We start from the raw sequence: 22,392 nt of genomic DNA, 5'->3' as shown, positions 1-22,392 counted from the left end.
AACTGATGTTTTTGTAAGTGCCAATCCCAAGAGGGCACACTTGAAGACGGCAAGGCAGAAGACCACCAAGGAGTCGGGGTGGGGAATCCAGGAATGTAATGCCCATCACAAGGGTGCCATCCTAATCATTGAGGAGAGGTGAGCTGGGAGACCGGTGGGCTCGTGTGGATACTGCCATGGGCATGGTATAAAAGTCCAAGGCAAGATGGCATGGTAGGTTCAGGTGGATGTTCCCAGGAGTTCGCAGGATGCCCATATGCTGACACTGTGAGATGAGACTGACGGACGGCTGATAACTGTCTCACAATTATGACTGGAGTTTGGGGGGCTCAGTCACTGGGTGGCAGACACAAGGCGTGAGATCATCTTCACACTCAAATGGATATGCAATCATCCAGGAGATGTGCTATGTGTGTCTGTGAGGACATTTCCAGAGAGGACCACTCAGCTTGAGCGTGGGCAACGCCGTTTCTTGGGGAGGGGTCTCCACCTACACTCGGCCCTCTGGTGAGGTCATCTTTGCTGCCTGGATGACCAGTGTCTGCAGCCTCCTGACACGGTGTCCCTCTCCACCCAGAACGGGACAGGCAGCGCGCACAGACAGCTCTGTGGAGCCCCGCTCTGCCTGTCAGTACTGAGGGAAGAACGAGACTGCAGAACTGCACATGCATGCCCAGTGTCAAGGTGGGCATGGGCGGAGGTGCTGCTCCATCTGGAAGGAGAATCTGGCCTGGGGCGCTTCCGCTACTACAGCCTTGCTTTGCTGGCCTCTCTGGACGAACGCAGGAGGAAGGAATGCTCAGAGACAATAGAAGGGCAGGCAGATTGTTCTGGAAGTCTATGCAGCAGATACCTGGGGAGATCTTAGCTGGGCATCCGCTTCCCCGCCCCACCCTCATCTTTAAAAGCTGCAAACTTTCAGTAAACACCACAGACACAAGTAGCTTTGGGAATTTCTTTTCCCTTTCTTAAGACCATTATTCATTTTCCTTCATTTGCTTTAATAACGAAAATAGATTTTTAAATGCCTCAAATATATAAACAATCTGTGAAAAACACACATTTCAGAAATGCTAAGATCACCCTGCTATGGGATGGGGAAAGGGGTGCTGGCCTGGTTTCTCAGCCTCAGCCAGGGCCTAGCAGGTCGCGGGAAGGTCTGAGGCTGGCGTCTGTTTCTGGCCCTACATGAGTAGCCTCTGCTCTGTGGGCTCATGGGGGAAACTTCTGTAATCACAGAAGATCTGGACATGTGTCACCGGAGGCCTCTATCCCAACACATTCCACGGGTCCCCAAGTACTCCCTGTCCACAGGCTACTTAGGATGAACATCCCTAGCCAGGGTCTCCCTGCCTCAGCGTGGCTATTTCAGGCAGGGACAGGAACACTGCAGCGACCCTAGGCTTTCCTTGTCCTCGCTGGCCTTCTGAGAAGGATCCAAGCTCTAGGTAGCTCCCCAGTGTAAAGACATTCTGTCCTGTAAGATCCACGTTGTCAGCTGCAGGTGGGCATGGGCAGAAAGGATGGCAAGGAAAGTCTCAGCGGCTCTGCCTGGACAGAGGTAGCCTGATCACTACACCTGTTAGAGCTGGTCCCTGGATTTCCATCTACTACTGCCCAGACCAATGTCTCTCCATTTTAAACATCCTACGTGGAGCAGGCTGGTGGCACTCCTGGGGAGGGGGCATGGTGTTTTCCAGCCACCAGTGGCTCCAGGAGACTTGACTAGAGGTTGAACAGAGGTTGCCCGCCTCCTCGGTTGGAGTCTCCAGGGAGTCAGAAGAGGCAAGAGCCTCGCAGGCTACTGGCGTGGCGCAGGTCCGCAGACAGGGACCGGCTCAGCTGCCGGGTGGTGGCGCGCACATTCTCAGCAGCCTGCGCGGCCTCGTTGAGTGCTGCCTGAAGCTCTTCCAGGTCATTCAGACCCAGGTGGACAGAGTGCCAGGCTCCCCGACGTCCTTGGGCAGGCGGGGAGGCTGTCCGGGCTGAGGTAGGTGCTGGGGTTGCGTAGTATCTGGGGAGAAGGAAGGAAGAGCACGATTTAGCGAGAGCCTGGCAACGGCACGAGCTGTGGGTTGGAGGCCCAGCTGCACATCTGCTCGACACCCTGGTCTGTTTTTGCCCTCTGCGTGGTCCATGTGGAGAGAAGAACTTGGACGGGTAAAGGAGAATACGTGTGGCAGGTGCAAGACACAATTAGCTCACACCATCCTCTCCCTTAGCAGTCAGTGCACCCTGGGGCTGCTACAAAATTCTACTAATATCGGGAACATTCTCTAATCTGCAGGTTGCAGGTACTGATGGAGAATGCTAAGCTGAATGACTGCGCTTCCTGGAGGTATCAGAACAGTTCACACTCCCTCTTTTTGGAGAATCTGGGCTCTCGATGGCTCCCATTCTTTGAGCTCACGTGAGGACCAGCTTGGCCTGAGAGTCCCAAGCTTTCCCTGGCAGTAGCCAAAGGCACTTGGACTACGTAGCCTCTGCTGTGGGGCTGCAGATGGCCAGCAGGTGGCAGCACAGCACCGTTGCAATTTCTAGTTCAGCCATGGCGCATGCTCAGTCCTGCAGTCTGGCCCAAGAGGAACCCGGGGCGTGGTTTGCTCTAACTATACCTAACGCACTAGGCTACTGGCCGCCCTTGATGTAGCACTAGCTTCCCAAACGTTCCTTCTTGTGGTCATCTTAATCATCTCAGAAGAACAAACAGGCCAGAGAGCTACAGTGATCTGTCCAGCTGCTGTCTACTGCATCCCCTCTTCTTGTGGCCACCACAACCTTATGAGCTCTTCCCTAGGCCCAAACTGTAAAGATTTGCCTTGAGAACAGCAGAGAACCCTGAGGCTCCCGGAGGGCTGATAAATGCCACCAATCTCCCTGCCCAGGGACAGGAAACCTGGGCAGGTGTCCATACCATGCGAATCAGGGCCTGGACATGAAGCAAGGCTGCCTGCTGGTGCCTTGGACTTCTGTCCCTCCTGGCATCAGCTGCCACAGAGGCAGCTACCGTCCCGTTCCCCACAGAGGCAGACTGTCTATGGATAACATTGCATCCCAACTAACTCACTTTACAGTGGTGGAAACGGGCTGAGAAGTAGCTGGTGACAGTTAAGCCTAGAAGGGGGGTCTGGAGAGACGGCCGTGGTATCACTCAGTCCGCCATGGCATGCCCCAGAGTACAGAAAACACTGCACAGTCATCCAGTGGAGTCTTGAGACATGTAGCCTTCATCCTCACACACAGTACCTGGCAGAGCCAGCCCCCATTGAACAGATGGAGAAACTGAGGCTGACAGAAACAGTCCTCTGCCTTGGCCACAGCAGTGACGAGAGGGGAGGGTGGAGGGTATTCCTGCGCAGTCATGTCTGACCCTGAAATGTTACCAGGCCATCATGCCCACTCTTCCCTTCTTGGTAGCTGTTGTTCAATATCAAAACCATCTAGTTGGTGGTCCTTGCACGTCACAGGCATGGGCAGAGCAATATGGAGCAGTGGCCACAATCAAGAGGAGCCCAGTTAAACGCAGGGGGAGGAAAGTTGCAGGCTTGGACTAATACTGAAGCGTTGGAGCTGATTCTCTGCAGTAACATGCATGTGTGAAGAGACAGCAGAGCAGGCTATGGGAGGCACAGAGCGTGGGAGAACTGGGAAAAGTCCACTCAAATCTTCTATCTCCTAAATCTAAAAACCATTCCACCAATGAAAATCAGTTGAAAAAAAAGAAGGGAGGAAAAAACCAAGAAACTATTCTTGTATAAATACAAGTTTTACTCACTACATCACTAGGATTCTAGGAACCCAGAAAGTTGCGACTCCGAGAGACAGGGCCCTCTTGCCAGTCTGCTTTACCGCTGGGTCCCCAGTACCCTGTAGTCTGGGTTTGTTGAGTGAGTACAAGAATTTCAGGCTTAGCCGGGCGGTGGTGGCGCACGCCTTTAATCCCAGCACTCGGGAGGCAGAGGCAGGCGGATCTCTGGGAGTTCGAGGCCAGCCTAGTGTACAAGAGCTAGTTCCGGGACAGGCACCAAAGCTACGGAGAAACCCTGTCTCGAAAATCAAAAAAAAAAAAAAAAAAAAAAAAAAAGAAGAAGAATTTCAGGCTTGTGCCCCATTTTACAAGAAGGCTCCACCATGGCTTCCATCCCTCTGACATGATGTAAGACTGGCTTTGCAGGTACTCGGGCAGGTTAGGGCAGCTGGAAGGGAAGACTCACACAGTGGGTGGTGGGTACGGCACAATGGGGGCTGAGGAGATGTAGGCCAAGGCTGGTGGGGTTGGGGCTGAGGGTGCAGCAGCCAGGTACCAGAGTCCAGGGAGCGGTTGTACAGATGAGCCCAACTGCCTGTTCTTCAGCTTGGGACTGGGGGTGGAAGATGCAGTTTTCCTTGGGGTGTCCTTCTCTGTAAGAAAAGGAAGGACACAGAAATTGTGTGAGGTTATGGGCAGATGCAGCCGAGCCTATAGCGTTCCCGAGGTCTGACCAAGCCCAGGATTGAAGGAAGATGCTGAGCGTGCATTCCTACTAGAGCGGGCTGAGCTGGGGCCGTCTACTTCTGCAGTGGACCTGACTGTACCACACAGAGGACAGCGGAGGGCATCAGCCATGGATGGTTCCGGCGGCTCTCTAGAGACAGCACTGCCTGGAAGGGAAAGGCTGGGTGTCAGAGGACAACACAAACAGCGACCACGATGGTGTTTAAGTAGGCACTCTGCCCATCTCCCTCCACAGTCGGGGGAAGCTGAGCTGCCACAAGACAGTACTTTGCCAAAGGAAGTGGCCATCTAATCTCATGCCCAGGTCCTCTAGATGATAAGCCCATTTTGCCTTTGAGATAGTCTTGATCCTCTCAGAGCAATCATTGGAAACCAGGAAACCAGTGGGGGGTGAGGGGAATAGTCCACAGCAGGGTCATGGTGTTCATACGAGGTAGACCCCTCGTGATACCCCTGGCTGAGCATCAGACTTCTCTTCCTCTCCAGGCCATGCTGGGCCAGTACACCCTCTGGGAATCTCCCACGCCCCTTCTTGTCATGCATCCCTGGTCTGTGTTTGCTCCGTTTTGTTGCTGGTTCCTTAGGGACAATACAGGTGGGTGCTGAGAGAGAGTGAATGAGTGCATGTGGTCTGTCAGGATAGCGATTCATGGTGGTGAGGGGCCAGTGCTCTGGAGTCATAAAGACCCGAGTTAAAATACTGGCTCTGTCACCTGTAAGTAAGTAGCCCTTGAGCAAGCTACTTAAGCTCTGAGCCTCTCTATTTACAAAATGGCCCAGGGCCAGCACTAAGAAAATTTCCAGTGGTTAGAAGCTAAGCCTCAACTGACCAGAACGCTGTCTCTTACCTGTGCCCCGGGTCCTAATGGGTTGGCAATGGGGACAGGAGGCTGTGCCACTGCGCTTCAGGACAGCCTTGGGGGACAGAATGTGGTACTCCTGGCCTGGGGAAGAATCCAGAATGATCATGTGAACACCTGTGTGGACTTGGGGCCCGGTCTAATAATAGTCTCTTTCCTCTTCCCCCAGTTTTGTTAGTTGTCCTCTGCCTGACTCCTGTGCACAAGTGAAGCAATACTGTAGATGTTCCCACTGTAAATGTGTGTGCACGTATGCACAGAACATGTAGTCTGTTTACTACATGTGCGCACAAATCTGTTTACTATGTGTGTGCAAAACACAGACGTCTGTTTACTACACGTGTGCACAGAACACAGGCGTCTGTATACTATGTGTGCACAGAACAAAGACGTCTGTTTACTACGTGTGTGCACAGAACATAGACGTCTGTTTACTACGTGTGTGCACAGAACACAGGCGTCTGTTTACTATGTGTGTGCACAGGCTTCTTCTAGAAGTAGCTGCCAGCTCTCGCCCTGTGGGAGTGATTAGCACACTCAGCAGAGGCAGCGCGTGGAAGCTGGTATGACAGAAATGTCATGACTGGTGTCGTGTGTTAGGAGTCGGCATTATCCCTTCAGCAGCATCTCTTTTAAATGGCTAGAAGAGGGGACATCCTAGAACCCATTCCTGGGACGTTGGACCGAACAGGACTGTATTGGACGGCTATTGAAAAGTCCAGCAGCACTGGAAAACTGGCTGCTCCCAGCATGGACTCAAACTCCTGAAATCACACTGGATGGAAGTGAATATGTTCTGAGTTCCCAGCCGGTTAGGGATACTTAATAAAAACCAAGGGCTAAGGCAGGAGAGATGATTTGTAAGCAGGTAAAGTGCTTACAGCACAAACGGAAGACCAGATACAAGCTGGGTGGGTGCAGCCAGCTGTAATCCCAGGGCTGAGGAGCTAGGGGCCGGGATTCCCAGGGCAAGCTGGGTGGGTACAGCCAGCTGTAATCCCAGCACCGAGAAGGCTAGGGGCTGGGATTCCCAGGACAAGCTGGGTGGGTGCAGCCAGCTGTAATCCCAGGGCTGAGGAGCTAGGGGCCGGGATTCCCAGGGCAAGCTGCCGATCGGACTAGCTGATTGGTGAGATTCAGGTTCAGTGAGAGATTTGCCTCAGAAAATAAGGTGGAGAGGGATGGAGGAAGACGGCAGTGGCCTCTGGTCTCCACACATGTGAGGACACACATGCACATGTGATCATGCATATATATGCTCATACACACAACATGTTTACATGGGAACTAAACAAACTAAAAATAAACCAAGGACCGAGGGCGGGGCTCTGTGGTTGACACGTGTCAAGCGTGCACAAGGCTCACCTGTGTACTGGCCCCGGAAGGAGACTCTTTCCTTCTGCCTCATGCTGCCTTCTGATCTTGTCCCCTCCTGTGCAGCCTGGGGAGGCTCCTCAGAGGTCCTGCTCTTCTCACATGACAGCCCAGGGGACAGAGATTTAAATTCTGAACCTGTGTGGAAAGGGAGCCTCAGAAGGGGCAGGTGAGGGGCTCGAACTGCTTGAGGAGTGAGCATGCAAGGGCAGAGGTCAGGGGGATGCTTGTGTTTCGGTCTTGGGTCTTCCCAAGGGTCCACACCTCCAGAATCTCAGCCTGGAGCTTTGTGGCTATCATGCACCTGCGCAGCAAACCCAGGAGGTGGTGCTCTCGTTTCTTTATGGTTTACTGTCACTTTATCTGCCCACGGCAGGTGACAAACTGGCCAGGGACAGAAACTGGGGTTGAACCCCAGTTTGAACTCCACAACGTTTCTCTGTCAGTGAGGGCTCTGCAGGCGTTAGTGACCCTCCTGAGGCTACCTCCTGATGGTAGCTGCAGTCCATGGGGCTAGGACTAAAAATGTGCTTTGCCCAGAGCACAGCCCCAGCCCCAGACATACACAGATGACCTTCTCCAGGCTTCTCTGGGTTCCCTGACCACAGAGCCAGTGCACTGACAGCGGTCCCCAGAAACCAGTCCCAGTCTCTGGTCACTTACTCAGGAACAGTCTGGGCACATCCCGAGGCACAGAGGAGGACCTGGCTCGCCGTCTTCCTGTCGGCCCAGCTGGTTCTGTACCATTGGGCTCAGCAGACAACCTCTCTGTGGATTTACTAGTAACATGGAAAGAGAGATGACATCACTGGATGAGGCAGCCTCCACAGATGACCATGGCATAGCTGCACCTCCGCCATGAACTATACAAATGTGGGTGGAGCATGAGTGTCTGGGTCCATGCACCCAGAGAGAACCAGAGGCGGGCTCCCTCCATAGGAAACAGAGGTAAAAGCTGGGGGCAGTCTTCTACCTGCTATAGCGGGAGCCCCAGGAGGGAGAGGAATCCACCAGCTTGTCCTGGGCGGAGTGGTTGAAAGCAGAAGCTACAGGAGCTGGGTTGCCTGGGTGTGGCCGATGCAGGCTGTCCTCCAACTGTAGGCGGAGCCGGGACACCTCTGCCTGGAGATCCCTGATGGCCTGGCTGGACCGGTGAGGAGAGAGAGACCAGAACATCTGAGCCAGGAACAGTTATTGGCCCCCAGTGATGCCTGAATGGCATGGCTTTTGTTTTTGCACACACGAGATCAGATTGTACAGCCCAGTGACTCTGGAATGTCCCTTGCCACACACCTGACACTTCTCTGAGTTTATGGTTCACAAGCAAATCTGGGTGACCCACTTGTGAGGGTGACCCTCCTATCATAAAAGTCCAACTGCTCAAGACAAGACTAGATACAGAATAGGAAACATTGATGCCGGCTAGGTGGCACATCCCTGCAATCCCAGCACTCAGGAAATTGAGGCAGGAGGATTACCATGAGTTCAAGGCTAGCGTGGGACCCCAGCTCACAAACATCTGTCCTGCCTTGCTCAGGGTTGTCCTTCCTTCCTTGCCTCCTCTCAGAAGCTGTAACTGTCTGAGCCGGGCTCTCTGCTCCTTTTCTGCAGATACTCCTACTGTCCAAGGTTATTCCCAGCAGAAGACACTCTGAGCATCTGCCTCCCTAGCTCTGACCCAGGCAGGCAGAGTAAGCATCCCATGTCATGATTCCATATCCGTCAGATGCTGGGGAACATTCCTGGACTCAGACTTCAGGAGGGAGAGACAAGGGGGTTCCACAAGAGGGCTGGAAGATGACTGCAAGGCTGTCTTCTGGGCCCCCTGTGAGACCTCTAGACACAGGCCCACCTCTTGTCCAAAGACACAGAACAGCTCGAGGAAATAGTATTGCCTGTTCTGGCCTGCTAGGCTCCTCGTTAGCTAAACTCTCAGGGTCCTAAGGCCTTGCCAGTACAGCTGAGGACAAACCAACCCACACCCCAACACAGACCCCATGCACGGAGCACCCCTAGAGGCTGGGCTTGGCGTGGCCATCTTCCAGGCTGAGGCAGGCTCTGCATCCACTCCGTGTGTGATACCCAGGCTGGGGACTCCACTCAGGATTGCTGGACTCTTGAGTGAGTGTGTCTTGGTGCCACCTGCAGACACGATCTCTGTGGTGACTGCACAGGAAAGCTCGGGACCTCCCTCTGGCCATGTCCAACCAAGCTGTGTATGCACCGGACATGGGTCTCCTAGGTGATCCCCAGGGAGATGCTTGCTGGGGTTTCCAAGGCAAAACCCAGGGGCCATGGTGGCTGCAGGAGAGTGTAAGCTCCCAGCAACTGGTTAATCCTGGAACACAGAGCTTGGCTTCCTGGGCTGGAACCTGGAACACAGACTTGGGTGTCCTCTGGCTGGGTCTGTCGGGCTCTTGGGCTTTCTAACTTAACACTTCAGTTGCCCGAGGTTCAGCGAGGACTGTGGTTCACTTGTGTCTGTAGATTCACTCCTGACCCCAGTCAAGCAGCCAGCAGAGCTTCAGGTCCTCCTTCCCCACACGCCCCAAGCCTTGTAGACCACCAATCCCCAGTGCGTGCCAGCACAGCAGCAGGCCACCAATGGCTCTTCTTAAAAATGCCCTCTTTCCCGAGTCCAGAGTCACCTTCTGGTGAAGCATCCCTCTTGGCCTCTGCTGACCCCAGTAGCGGCCAGGGAACTTCCAGAGCACAACAGTGACAATGCCATTTCACCATCGAGCTCCTCATTGTCCTCAGGGCCAACACAGTCACCCAGCGTTCGCGGGTGCTTCCTGCGAGCTAGTCACTGTATAAACTGCTGCCTGTAGTACTGAGGGCCCTGCAGGATCTAGGCCACCAAGCCCACCCGAGCGGCTCTGACACACAGAGCATCTCGTCTCTTGTCATGGCCATCTGGTTCTTGAGAGGGGACATCACCCTTGCCTCCCAGCGCTTGGGCAGCAGCGCATGCTTCTAAGGCTGTAAGATGCTGAGTTTCCCAAAGCTGAGACCTGTCCAGTCCCTTGCTGTATCTCCAAGGCCGAGCACATTGTGAGCAAATGTATCACTCTCTGCGTCTGTCTGTCTCTCTGCACATACGCGCACACACACATACACAAACACACACACACATACACACACCACACACGCACGCGCACACAAGCACACACAGACCTTCGCTGAGGTCCAGGTAGACCGCGAGGGTAGAGAAATTCAGTTCAGACCGCGACACAAAACACCAGCTGCTGGGCAGGACTGTGCACAGGGCAGCACACATGACTGTACTGGCCAGGACAGCCTTGCGAGGTTCCCAGTGTGTTCCAAGAGTGAACAGAGGGTTGTCTGTTTGATCAGGGAAGGATCTCAGCAGAAAACGTCTGAGAGAGATGACAGACTTTCACATCTAACTCAGGCTTGTCTAGTACCCATAATCCTCCCAATTCTATCTCTCTCGGGTGTTGGAATTAGAGGGTATGGCCCCCATGCCTTGCTCAATTCTAATCTGGAATACAGATACTGCATAGCCTGTCTAGTGGGGAGGGGGTGGCCTTAGAGTCAGAAAGGTGCACCTGTCAATCATTTCCTATTGATGGACAAGAGTCCTTGAAGTCAATACCACTGAGGTTCCATAGAACAACTCCGAGCTAGGAGGCAAGACCTGGACACACCTGGACCCAGCAAAGGCCCCTTGGATGTGTAAGGCAGGTAGGTGTGTAAGGCAGGTAGGTGCACTGCCACGGAGAGCATCCTCCTCACTTTTCATCCCATAGAGGTGGAATTGCCCGGACTGTGCCCACTTACTCGCGCTCTGTCCTGGTGAGGAGGAGGTTGGCAGTGCTCTCGGCTGCTCCGTGGGGCACAGAAGCAGCTGTGGGGGCTGGGGCAGAGGCTGGGCTGGTTGCCCCACTACGAAGTTGTTGTTTGGAAATCTGCTTCTGTCTCTTGAACTCAGACCTGGGAAGTCCTAAGAGAGGCAGAGAGGCCATCATGAGCTGCAGAGTTAGGCCTGGGAGCTTCAGCTGAAGAAGAGATGGTGTGTGTGTGTGTGTGTGTGTGTGTGTGTGTGTGTGTGTGTGTGTGCTGCTCACTAGTGCATGCTGGTGTCCTTGGAGCACAGAGGTGTCATATTCCTCTGTGGTTGGAGGTGTAGGCAGGTGTGAGAGCCTGGTGGAGATGCTGGGAATAGAACCCAGTTCGTCTACAAGAGCAGTAAGTGCTTTTAACCAGTTAGCCATTCTCCCAGTCCCTGTGTGTTGTTTTGTTTTGTTTCTGAGGCAGGATCTCTCCCTACCCTGGGGCTGCCAGTTTGGCTGGACTAGCAGGCCTGAGGGCCACTGTAATCTCCCTACCTTTGCCTCCCTAGCACTGGGATTACGAGTGGCACTCACTCTCATGTTCACTTGGGTTTTTTGGGATCAAACTCAGTTCTTCATGCCTGCAATGCATGCACTTTACCAACTGGGCCGTCTCTCCCGCCCCTTATGTGTAATCTTTAATCTTCCTGTGGTGAACCTCCGTAGTATTTCCCAGTCTAAAGTGCAGTACAAGACTGTGTTTGATGCTTTGATTCATACAGTTTGGTCATTCCCAGCCCACAGCCTACCCAGGCTCCCCACTCACGCATCTTAGCCGCGGGTGCTTGTTCCTGCTGATAGCTGTGTGCTCCTTGCTGGAGAGAGCTGTTCAGGCTGGAGATATGCCGCTGGGTTCGGCTTCTGGGTGTGCCAGGCTCGGTCTCCGGGGATCTTCGGGGAACCACAGAACCCCTGGCCTTGAAACGGGAGGCTCCATCACCAGGCACAGAGGCAGTGAGCTGCTGGGCTGATGTCCCTGGAGTGCTGGAGGCCAGGGAAACACTAAGGTTAGACAGAGAGGCGTCAGGCCATGGTACCCAAGCTGCTCTGTGCTGAAGTGTGAACTCAGCCTTAGGGCTCCTGTCTCCAGGGTCTCAGTATATCTGGGGCATCCTTGTTCTTACATTTGACTACAGTGCACCCAGCAGCCATATAGGGAAGAAGCAAAGGACTGCTCATCTCGTCAATTCTAGTCCCTCTTCATGAGCACACCTGAGCGTGGCCAGTGCCTGACTCTGGGGAGCACCAGTCTCCATGGTGACTGCACCACTGCTGTTTCCTGAAGATGTCCCTTGAGTCCACCCTGGTCTCTGCACCTGCCACAAGATGCCCTTCTGCTCACGGCTTCTGTTGTCTCCCGACCCTCCCTGCAGTCCCAGCTTCTCCATTCACTCCTGAACTCGCTTGGTAAAAATATCTCCCAACAGCTACTAACGGACTGAACAATATTCAGTGAGACACTCTTGTTCCTGGAGCCTCTCTTCCCCTCTGTCAGTAGGTCAGGAACAGGGACCATCATTGGGGTTGAAGTGACACCTGTTTCTGGGCCACCACAGACACTTGGATTTTCAAGATGTCCTAGGCTTGTGAAGATGGTGGGTTACAATACCCGATATGGGAGAGCCGGTGCTCTGGGGTCTGGGTGAAGGGTGACACTCTGCTGGTTTCCGAGCCCACGAAGCCACTGTCAGTCTCTGGTGACACCATCCAGGGCTCCTAGAATAGGGGATATCTGTTAAGTTTGAGGGAAATATTCACATGCATTGGGAAACCAAGAAGCCAGGGCTGTCTGATACCACAGCTAGGCTAGTGTAACACCCCCCATCTCAAGAGCAAGGGTTCGGTGCGCTGAAAACTGGGCTCCACTTGGGATCTTGGGAACGATGCTTGAGTTTGCAGGGTGTAGAAGGAGAGGGAAGAGGTAGGAAAAGCCTTAACCCAGAGCCTTGTGGTGCGGGTAGTTCTGTGTGCCACAGACATGCTCAGGACAACATACAGCATATGCACACCAGAACATGACGCAGGGAACATGTGAGTGATGTCAGTGCCCCACCACGTCAGTGCTCATCAGGACTTCAGAAGTGCGGCCATGTACATGCACATGTGTATTTGTATGTGTAGGTATACATGTATGTAATACTGTGTTGTTATACATGTACACATGCACACACATATACAAAGCCTCTGGCATTTTATCTGTGGCCTGTCACCCTTGCGACAGTTAGGCAAGAGGCACAGTTAGGAACCAGGTCCCAGCTCTGACACACTGCGACACGGGCACACACCATAGCTCCGGAAGGAGTACAGGGCTGGAGGTGGCACTGGTCCTAAATGCTGACTGGTGGGCAGGTTTATGGGTGCAGGAGCAGGAGCAGTGGCACACAAGAAGGGTGACATATGAAAAGGGCCAGGGTGAGCAATGGCCGGGGACAGAGCTCACCCACCAGGGATCTTCTGGGCCCATGCCACAAGCACACTCACCTCAGTGTGGGAGCCGCCAGCCCGAGGCAGAGCTTTCTGAGGAAGGCGCTCTGTGGGTCCGCACTCCTCCAGGCTGGTTAGACTGCTTTGGTGTGATGCTCCGGGTCTGGTGCCCCGTGGAGACCCTTCAGCTGTATCCATGCCTGGGGTATACCTGTCTCGGGTCGTGGATGTCTGGAAGCTTGGTGGCTTCATGGATACTACCTGTCCCTCTTCCTCCCTAGCAGGGAAGGAGAGATAAACAGCATCTGAGCCCCCATATGAGCCAGGTGACCCAGATCTGGGGCTCAGGCCATCAGGTTAGGAAACAATCATGGGATGCATCATGGCTCTGTCACCTCGCTCTGTGACCTTGGGCATGGCACTCTCTAAACCTCATACTCTTAATAAAAGGCAAGAAGCCAACTAAACTCACCCAGCACACGATAGCAGAAACACTGTGAGGGTCATGGCAAAAGCCCAAGGGCTCACATGACCCCGTCCCTATGTTAGCTATTTCCACAGACTTCCATGGATTCAAAAAGACAATGTTCTTAAAATGGAAGACCAAAAAATTGTGTTGCAAACATAAATTTTAATGTGTGAGTGTCATATATCAATCTGTTGATTTCATTGGTTAAGCAATTAAGAAACTCCTTGGCCCTGATAGGTTAAAACATAGGTGGGAGGAGTAAACAGAATAGGATACAGGGAGGAAGAGGAAGTGAGCTCAGACTCTGCTCTGCTCCCGGAGAGACTTGACAGCTCTGCTCTTTGGAGCAGAGACGCCAGGCTCCGCTCTCCCAGGCAGCTCCGACCCAGGATGGACGTAGGCTAGAATCTTCCCGGTAAGCGCACCTTGGGGTGTTTACACGCATTATTAGAAATGGGCTAGTCCAGGTGCGAGAATTAGCCTAGAAGAGGCTAGATAGAAATGGGCCAAGCAGTGCTTAAATGAATACAGTTTGTGTGTTGTTATTTGGGGGCATAAGCTAGCAGGCGGCCAGGGTGCTGGGGATGCAGCCCTGCCGCTCCTATTTCAACAAAATTTTAATTTTTTAAAAAAAAAAACTTTAAAAATAATATAAGAAACATGACAACAATATCACAGGCTGGATGCCTTTTGCTGTTGTTCGGTTTTGTTTTCCTGAAATGGGATTTGAACTCGGGGCCTGCTAGGCCAGTGCTCTACCACTGAGCTTCATTCCTAACTCTTTGGCTTGTGCTGTCAATGGTCACCGCTGTGTGGGACATTGGAGCTTGTGACAGATGCCCAGTGACTTACTGGACGGCAGCCCTAGGGCCTTCTTCAGCCTGAGCTGGGCGTTGTTCTGCTGGTGCCCTTGTGGCTTCTGCTTTCCTTGAAGCTCTGGCTGAGCTATCAGCTTCCAAGGTACCGTGGTCATCCTGCTCCTCCTCCTCCAGGTCCTCCTCATCTTCCACCTGCAAGGCTTCTGGGACGGACTTCACACTGAGGTATCTGCAGGAGGATACCCAGAGAGTGTCACTTCTGCCCACGGGGACAAACAAGACCCAGTGTGGCCAGCCTCCATCCTACGGGCACTCACCGCTCCAGAAGGCCATGGAAGTCCTGCTCCACGTGAAACTCCCTGTCCCCGAGTGGCGCTGGGAGGTCTCTCGGACTTTCTTCTGCCCTGATGCTGCCCAGGTTCACCTTCTTGTTCATGGGGAGTATGGAAGAGCTCCCTGGGGAGGTGGCAGTGGTGGCAGGCTGGGCCAAGCAAGTGGGGGATAGAGAGTGATCATTCTTAGCACCTGCCTCTGCCATCTTGTGTCACACGCTGAAGAGCACTCGGTAGGGAACCTGTTGGCCTGCCTCCTGACAGTCGCTCACGTGTGTGACACCATGAAGACCGCAGGGTCTTCATGGCTGGCTGCCGTGATCCGAGCTCCTGGCACCTGCCAGGCATACTGCAGACACGATTGCTCCTCAGTATCCGAGCACACACCTCACACAGAAACCGAGGCTGTTGCAATGCATTAGAGCCAGACTGTCTGCCAGAGGTACCTGTCCTCACTTCTTCCTCTATAGTCTGGCCACCCAGGCTTCCTGTCAGCATAGGAAATGCCACCTGTCTGGGTTGTTCCATGTGCAGGGCAAGTCTCAGGAGAGCCCCCACCCCCAGGGCCAGCCTTCTCAGCCCACTCGCTAATGTGCTAGCCCCACCCTGTCACCACAAGCCAGCAGCAGGAGCCTCGGGACACAGAGCTGCCACTACTGTCATATGTGTGATCACAGCTCACCAGCCCAAGGTGGATAGTGGCCGTCCCCAGCAGAGCAAGGTGTAGAGAGAGGGCCCCGTTGACAGCACGTTCCACACCGAGTCTGTCTCTGGTGTCTTAGCTTTGTAAGGGACACCCCTTGTCCCGTTCTCCAGGCTGGGGGCCTGGAAGCCAACCTGGCTGCCTTTTCCCTCACTGCCATCCAAATCTGACCGAATGACCCTCTGAACCTTGTCCAAGTTCCTGTATCCATCTCTCCCTCTGCCGTGCCATGTCTTGCCCCATTCGTGTTGACCCACAGGTGCCGAAAGCCCAAGGAGAGTCTGATTCCAATTGGAGATATGAGCCGCAAGCTCATCACAAGGCCCACGCTAGCGTCTCCAGGAACGCGGCAGGCAATAGCCCCTCCCTTTCCACACTCAGGCCGCAGTGCCCTGGCCAGGATGCTTGCCCTACTCAATGCCTCCTTACTCTCAGATCTCACGTAAACATTTCTTCACAGACAGTTTCTGTGCCCCTCCTAGGGAGCTATAGTGTCCTCCCTTATTTCCATAGAGTACTGTCAAAACGATAACTCTATAGCTAGTTCGTTACTAGTTCGAAACTCCATAAGGACAGAGGTCACCTTCTCCTCCTTCTGTCCTCACGGAGTCCCCACTGTGTGTCATGGGGTCTAGACTATGGTACACACTTCCTAAATATGTAAGTGAAGAAATTAACATGGAATAAATAAAAGAAAGAAATGGGGACTAGCCCAATGTGAATGGGGCAAAGCAATACCTCATGGTTGGTGTGGACAGCTGGCAAGGAGACTGGTCCTGAAGGCATGGGGAGATGAGCTGGCCAGGACAGGAAGGGCATGGCGGGGGTGCTGGCCTGCAGGTCTGGCCTGCATGATTTGGGCTCTCTTTGGGTCTGGTCCATATGGTTCTGCAGCTCTTCCAGGTGCCGTCCCAACTGGTATATTTCTGCATCTAGTTCCCTGGAAGTGGGAAATATCAGCATGGCGACAGCTGTAATCAGAGACCCTAGGAATGTCCTCTCAGGGTTCACATAGGCCAGTGATAGATGGCACCAAGAACTTTAATAGAAAGATGACATAGCTGAGAGTCAGGAGGCCTCAGCTCAGTACCCGCTGCTCCCTCATGCTATGCGACTCTATACCCCAGTGTCCTCCCCACTGTCTAGTGAGGGGCTTTGCCCTCTCATCTCCAAAGTGCATCTAAACGTGCTGCATCCTCAGCTCTGGCCATGCTGCTCCCCAGGACGGGGGCCCCTCTGCTCCTGCAAGTCAGTGATATGTGTAAAATGAATCCTTCCTGGACACAGAGGGCGTCAGGGCTGTCCCACCTGTTCTCCAGGTCCTGTACTCCAGAACCTACCTGCAGAGATTGAGGGTCCTGGGACTGCTGCTGGAGGCGTTAAGCTTTGAGTTCGGGTGCCGCTCTCTGCAGGCCTGAAGGTAGTCTGCCTCAAGGGCTGCATGGGCTGCCCGCAGCTGCTCCAAGCTCTGAAACAGAAGGGCGGGGAGCTTGGAGCATCTTCCCGAGGGGCTCCATGCTCACACAATGGGAAGGTGGCTTCTGGGGAGCCAGGAGGCTCTCATGGGGCTTGAGAAACAAGCCGTGTCTGGGCACCTCTGGAGGCTTCGGCCCAGATGGAACTCTTCTGCCACAAAACACTTGATTATAGGATCCGTGGGGACCTTGTCCGAAGCAGCATCAAATCTACTACCACTGTAGTAGGATCTAATACTCCAGAGGACCCAGATCGTCACCCCAATATAAAACTGCACCATTCAGAAAATAACAGTCACTCTCTTATCCAGTTCTTACAGAGAGTGAGGGCAGATGGCATTGTCCTCCCACACCACACACAAGGGGACTGTCGTGCGGCTCTAGATAAAGCCCTCTACGTTCACTCATTTCCACTCCATGAGAATCTCAAGTAGAGATAACTAGCCAGGGAAGCACAGAGAAGCTCACAGGGTAAGTGAGCAAGCTGTACAGGCAATACTTGAACCCAGACCCAGCCCGGTCCTAACAACTCTGCTAGGCCCTCATTGTCGTAAACACAAACATAGTCAATAAATCCATGGCTATTGGTCTCTGGCCTGTGAGTCCCTTTCTGTAGGAGCCTAGGAACAGACGGAGGCCAACAGGAACCCAGAATACACTTTCCAGTCATGTCTCATCTCCCAGAAGCCCCAGGTTCCCTATATGGAGGAGTAAGGATGGAGAGGAAGAAAATGACATTTAACATTGTCATTTGTGGCAGGAAACATGGTTTCACAGGACTCATGCTAAGTGAGGACAGATAAGGACAAAAATCACACATCCTCACTCACACGTGGAGGCTAAAAACTGGCATAGAAGAGGGAGCAAGGGGCACTGGAGACTGGGAAGGGAAGGGCAAGGCTGGCCTCACGCCCCACGGTAGTGAGGCAGGAGGAGCACACTCTGCTGTTCTGTGCTATAACATTATTGCAAACTTCGGAGCCGGAAGAGAGCTGAGCGTGGTGCAGGAGGATGCCAAGCTTACAGCCATCCTGGGTAACTCAGTGAGATGGCTCAATGGGTAAAGGTACTTATCACTCGAGCTTGGGACCCGGGTTCGATTCCCAGAGCCCAGGTCAAGTTGGAAAGAGAGGACTGCCTACACAGAATAGCCCTTGTATTTGCACACACACGTGTATTCACTTCTCTCCCCCTTTCACCTCTACCTACACACACTAATAATAAATAAAAATGTGAAAGATTTTCCTTTAATTTTAAAGTAAAAAGAAGGCTGAGCATACAGTCAGTAGTGGAACCTTTGTTAGCGTACACTCGTAGAGCTTATATTCAGAGGTGGAGTCTTTGTCTAGTGTACACGCGTGGAGCATACAGTCAGAGGTGGATTTTTCCTAGTGTACACGCGTGGAGCATACAGTCAGTGGTGGAGTCTTTGCCTAGTGTACACACATGGAGCATATAGTCAGAGGTGGAGTCTTTGTCTAGTGTACACGCGTGGAGCATACAGTCAGTGGTGGAGTCTTTGCCTAGTGTACACGCGTGGAGCATACCGTCAGTGGTGGAGTCTTTGCCTAGTGTACACACGTGGAGCATACAGTCAGAGGTGGAGTCTTTGTCTAGTGTACACGCGTGGAGCATACAGTCAGAGGTGGAGTCTTTGCCTAGTGTACACGCGTGGAGCATACAGTCAGAGGTGGAGTCTTTGCCTAGTGTACACACGTGGAGCATACAGTCAGAGGTGGAGTCTCTGCCTAGTGTACACGCGTGGAGCATACAGTCAGTGGTGGAGTCTTTGCCTAGCGTACATGCATGGAGCATACAGTCAGAGGTGGAGTCTTTGCCAGTGTACACGCGTGGAGCATACAGTCAGTGGTGGAGTCTTTGCCTAGCGTACATGCATGGAGCATACAGTCAGAGGTGGAGTCTTTGCCAGTGTACACGTGTGGAGCCCTTGTTCAGACCCCAGTACTATAAAAGCAACAACAGAAAGAAGTAGAAAAGAGGAACTCAAAAGGTTTCTGACATAAAGAAGTGAGCAGTAGTTGAAGAGAGGGAACCAGAGTTTGTTTCACACAAGTATGAAGTCATGAAATTGTATTCCACAAATAAAACTGCTGTGTCTATTAACATCTTCAAGGGATTTTTTTTTAGACAAGGTCTCGTGTAGCCCAGGCTGGCCTAAAACTCCTTATGGAGCTGAGGATGAACTCTGACCTTCTCCCCACCATCTCCCGAGTGTTGGGATTACAGGTGTGAGGCTCCAGCAAACTCAGTTTTGTGCAGAGCTGGGGCTCAAACTCAGTACTTCACACCTACTAGGCAAACACTGTAGCCCCGAAGAGATGACTTCGGTTTCCAAGGGAGATCCCTGATCCCCTTGGTGGTACGCTGCAGTGCACGCCACACACCCTGTAGCTGGGGTCCTGCATGTGCCCCCTTCTCTTTCTCCCTGCCCTCAAATGGACTCTTTCCCCCATCGATTTCCAATGACTCCGTCCAATGAGAGGGACCTGGAAGAAATTCTGGAGTGGAGCAAGTATCCCTCCTGGGTCATTGCGACCTCTGTGGGACTCTGATCTTACCCACACCATGCTCCCAGTCTTTCCCAACACAAACTCCCAGGTTTGAGGACCCCATGTGCACCTTCCCAGGGCCCCGCCTGGCGGCAGGAAAGATTAGACACATCTGGCTATAACTGCCTAAAACCTGCATCCAAAGGAGACAAGTCTGCCCTGAAGCTGCAGTCTCGTGGACAAATCATCCCTTCTCCTGCTTATCCTCAGTCCCAAATTTTGGGAAATAATGGGAGAATAGGTTAGAAGATAAAGGCCCTTTTCTGGAGCCCAGGGGGTGACTGGGGAGACAGCAGTCCTAGCTGAGGCCGCGCTCTGCCGTCTACGGCTGTGTAGCTTGGTTTCACTGTCTCTCCTCGCTGGGCTTCTGTGTCATTGCAGTTAAGAGGGGCAGCGATCACAGGTCCTCTGTGGGCATTTATGATGAAGACAGGAAACAGTAATGGTACACCCAGCATGTCTGGTAAGCCATCATGACTCAGCAGGGGCTTGCTACCATGACCCAGTAGGCAGCAGCCTGGGGCACAGTCACCTGCCTTCAGCAAAAGGGGCTCAGAGACTCAACTCTGTGGACAGGCTATCTGGACACTGCTGCCGCAACACCACATTGGGTAGTGGTACCTTGATTTGGTCCTGGGGTGGGAGATGTCCGGCCAGTACCAGTTCCTTGAAGGATTCCACCTGGACAATAAAAGAGGAAGAAAACAAGAATCTGAGTTCTAGCGCTGGTGCTGCAGAAAAAAAAGCACAGAAATAGTTAAAATAAAAATCACAATGCCTATTTATTGAGGAACTAGGATAAAGTGAAGTAGAAAAATCTATATAAATGAATTATAGCATGTTACTTATATAATATATAAAATAGAAATGTAATATGAGCTACATATGCTATCTAATCAAAAGTTTTGTGGAAATTTAAATGTAGAAGGAATAAGTGAAATTAATTTTAATATATATTTTTTCTTTCAAATTACATTATGTGTGTGCGTGTACACACACATGTAAGGATGGGTGGATGCACACGTTTGTCTGCGTATACATATCATGTTGTGCATGTGGAGGTCAGAGGATGACTTTTAGGAGTCGGGTCTTTCCTTCTACAGTGTGTGTGTTTGTGAGTTTGGGGTTCAAACTCAGGCCACTGGGCTTGGTAGTAATCCCTTTCCTGCTGAGCCATCTTGTTGGCCCTAAATATTTTTATTTGATCACAAATATCATTTTGATATGCAATCTATTAAAATTACGAATGAGTTCAGTGAGAGATGCTGTTGCTGTTGTTTTTACAGACAGGGTCTTACTCAGTCCCTTAAGCAGGTCTTGAATTCCCAGGGACCTGGCTGCCCCAGCTCTCCAGAGTTGGGATTCCCGGGGTGAGCTACTGGCCTGTGAGATAGCTGAGTCCCACTTGGAGCTATAGTGTTCTGCACACCCTCACTCAAACCTGCTCCATTCAAGAACGCGGCAGCCCAATAAAGGCCAGTGGTGCCCAGGAGGGACATCAGTCCTGTTAAGTGACCCCTGTTAAGTGACCTGACTGCCCAAGAGCTGGCGTCCCAGTGGCAGGATCAAGAATGGTGGTGATGAAATGACTGCTCTACCACAAAGGAGCTGAGAAACACCAGGGCACGGTAAGACGCACAGGGAAGGATGTGGCTGAGTCAGTGTGAATGGCAGGTCCCAGAGCTGAAGAGACCAAGTTAGGCGGTTGAAGGGGACGGAAGTGTTCTAACATAGACCTTGATGGCCGCAGGACTACGGCACAGGAAAACACGTGACTGCTCACATTTGAAATGAGCAAAGTGTGTGATAGGTGAACTAGACCTCAGCGGAGCTGTTACCTACCACACACCCCAAAAAAGGAAAGAAAGTGTGGTAGTAGGGAAAGACATTGGTTTCCTAGACAAGGTAAAGTCATGATTATGTTTGAATTTTTGTAATGGAGACTGGGAAGCTCCAGGCCCAAGGTAGAATTCAAGGCCCAATAGAACATCTTGTTTACTGACTTTGAGCTAGCTTACTTTATTTTTCTCTCTGTGCACTTCCCCTCGGCCCCAGCACCCCCACTTCCGTTTTCAGAATGTGGTTAAGGCGTTGTGTCTTCATGAGACACCTTTGGAACAAGGCCAAGTGTGAAGTTAGACAAAGACCTACAGGCGATTCTGAGCTGCAGCATAGCAGGGTTGAATCGGTAATAACGAACTAAGAAGGGGCAGTTCGTCATAAGTAGGGAAGGGTCAGGTGGAGGTCAGAGAGAGCTGAGGACACCCTGTGGACAACCATGCGGGCACCCCCATGCCTAAGTGGAGAAACTGGAACAACAGAAGTGTTGCCGTTCAATAGACAGGTCCAAGCTTATCCTGGGTGACAAGGGGGATGGTCAAGTTCCTAGAAGGCTGAGTCAGACCTCTGCAGACAGAGAAAGCCATCTGGGGCTGGTGGAAGCATCTCTCACACACACAGGCTTCATAGATGAGGTGTTTCATGGGGAAAAGCTGGGGTTCACTCACCTTTGCTAGGAGCCGGCTGGCCTGAGAGGTCAGTGCCTGGCCCTGTCCTGTGGCAGGCTGGTCTGTGACAATGTCCAGGTTCCGAGGAAGCCACCCTGGAGTGGCCATGCTGGGGGATGAGGAAGGACTCAGGTCTGCTCGTGGGGACGGCCACCCTGGAATACACAGCCGCTGAAACCTGGGGCTGAGGACAGTTCCCCAGTCCACTGAGGCTGAAGGCCTGAGGCTCACTCAGACCACCTTATCACCAAGCTATAGCCTCATCCCTCCAGCGACCTTCCCATTAGCCCAGGAAGAGGCCTGGCCACTGTGCTGCTCCACTCCCAGAGAAAAAGAGGCACAGGTCTGCCCCAGAAGAAAGCTATGAGGGGGTGGAGCCTGGGTTGTGGACTCTAATTCAGGGAGAAACAGATTCAAACCCCAGTCCTTTTCTTTCCAGATTCTGTAACTCTAGCCTTCGCCTCTCCGAGTCCCAAGTTTCCCGACTATCATGTGGTTATAAAATGTG

At 52.6% G+C, this 22,392-nt stretch overlaps 1 protein-coding gene across 3 annotated transcripts in view; it reads right to left on the bottom strand.

The window, feature by feature from the left end:
• Positions 1-4: 4 nt before the first annotated feature.
• Positions 5-22,392, bottom strand: part of Akna (AT-hook transcription factor) — a 49,072-nt gene continuing 26,684 nt past the window's right edge. For all 3 annotated transcript variants that reach the window (XM_050121821.1, XM_050121820.1, XM_050121819.1), the window contains exons 6-22: positions 21,885-22,039; positions 19,999-20,058; positions 16,673-16,800; positions 16,071-16,272; positions 14,615-14,778; positions 14,332-14,526; positions 13,068-13,287; positions 12,196-12,302; positions 11,353-11,570; positions 10,534-10,696; positions 7,703-7,873; positions 7,393-7,508; positions 6,721-6,867; positions 5,344-5,439; positions 4,525-4,641; positions 4,215-4,401; positions 5-2,014 (exon numbers count right to left, since the gene is read on the bottom strand). In XM_050121821.1, coding sequence (XP_049977778.1) covers positions 1,777-2,014; positions 4,215-4,401; positions 4,525-4,641; positions 5,344-5,439; positions 6,721-6,867; positions 7,393-7,508; positions 7,703-7,873; positions 10,534-10,696; positions 11,353-11,570; positions 12,196-12,302; positions 13,068-13,287; positions 14,332-14,526; positions 14,615-14,778; positions 16,071-16,272; positions 16,673-16,800; positions 19,999-20,058; positions 21,885-22,039 — 2,684 coding nt within the window. In that variant the 3' untranslated portion in view covers positions 5-1,776. The remainder of the gene's footprint in view (positions 2,015-4,214; positions 4,402-4,524; positions 4,642-5,343; positions 5,440-6,720; positions 6,868-7,392; positions 7,509-7,702; positions 7,874-10,533; positions 10,697-11,352; positions 11,571-12,195; positions 12,303-13,067; positions 13,288-14,331; positions 14,527-14,614; positions 14,779-16,070; positions 16,273-16,672; positions 16,801-19,998; positions 20,059-21,884; positions 22,040-22,392) is intronic.

The sequence above is a fragment of the Alexandromys fortis genome, unplaced genomic scaffold (genome assembly GCF_014885135.2).
Source record: "Alexandromys fortis isolate MF-2015 unplaced genomic scaffold, M_Fortis_MF-2015_v1.1 scaffold_183, whole genome shotgun sequence".
Lineage (NCBI taxonomy): Eukaryota > Metazoa > Chordata > Mammalia > Rodentia > Cricetidae > Alexandromys > Alexandromys fortis.
Note: the sequence above shows the minus strand (reverse complement) of the source record. Positions and strands in the feature narration are given on the sequence as shown.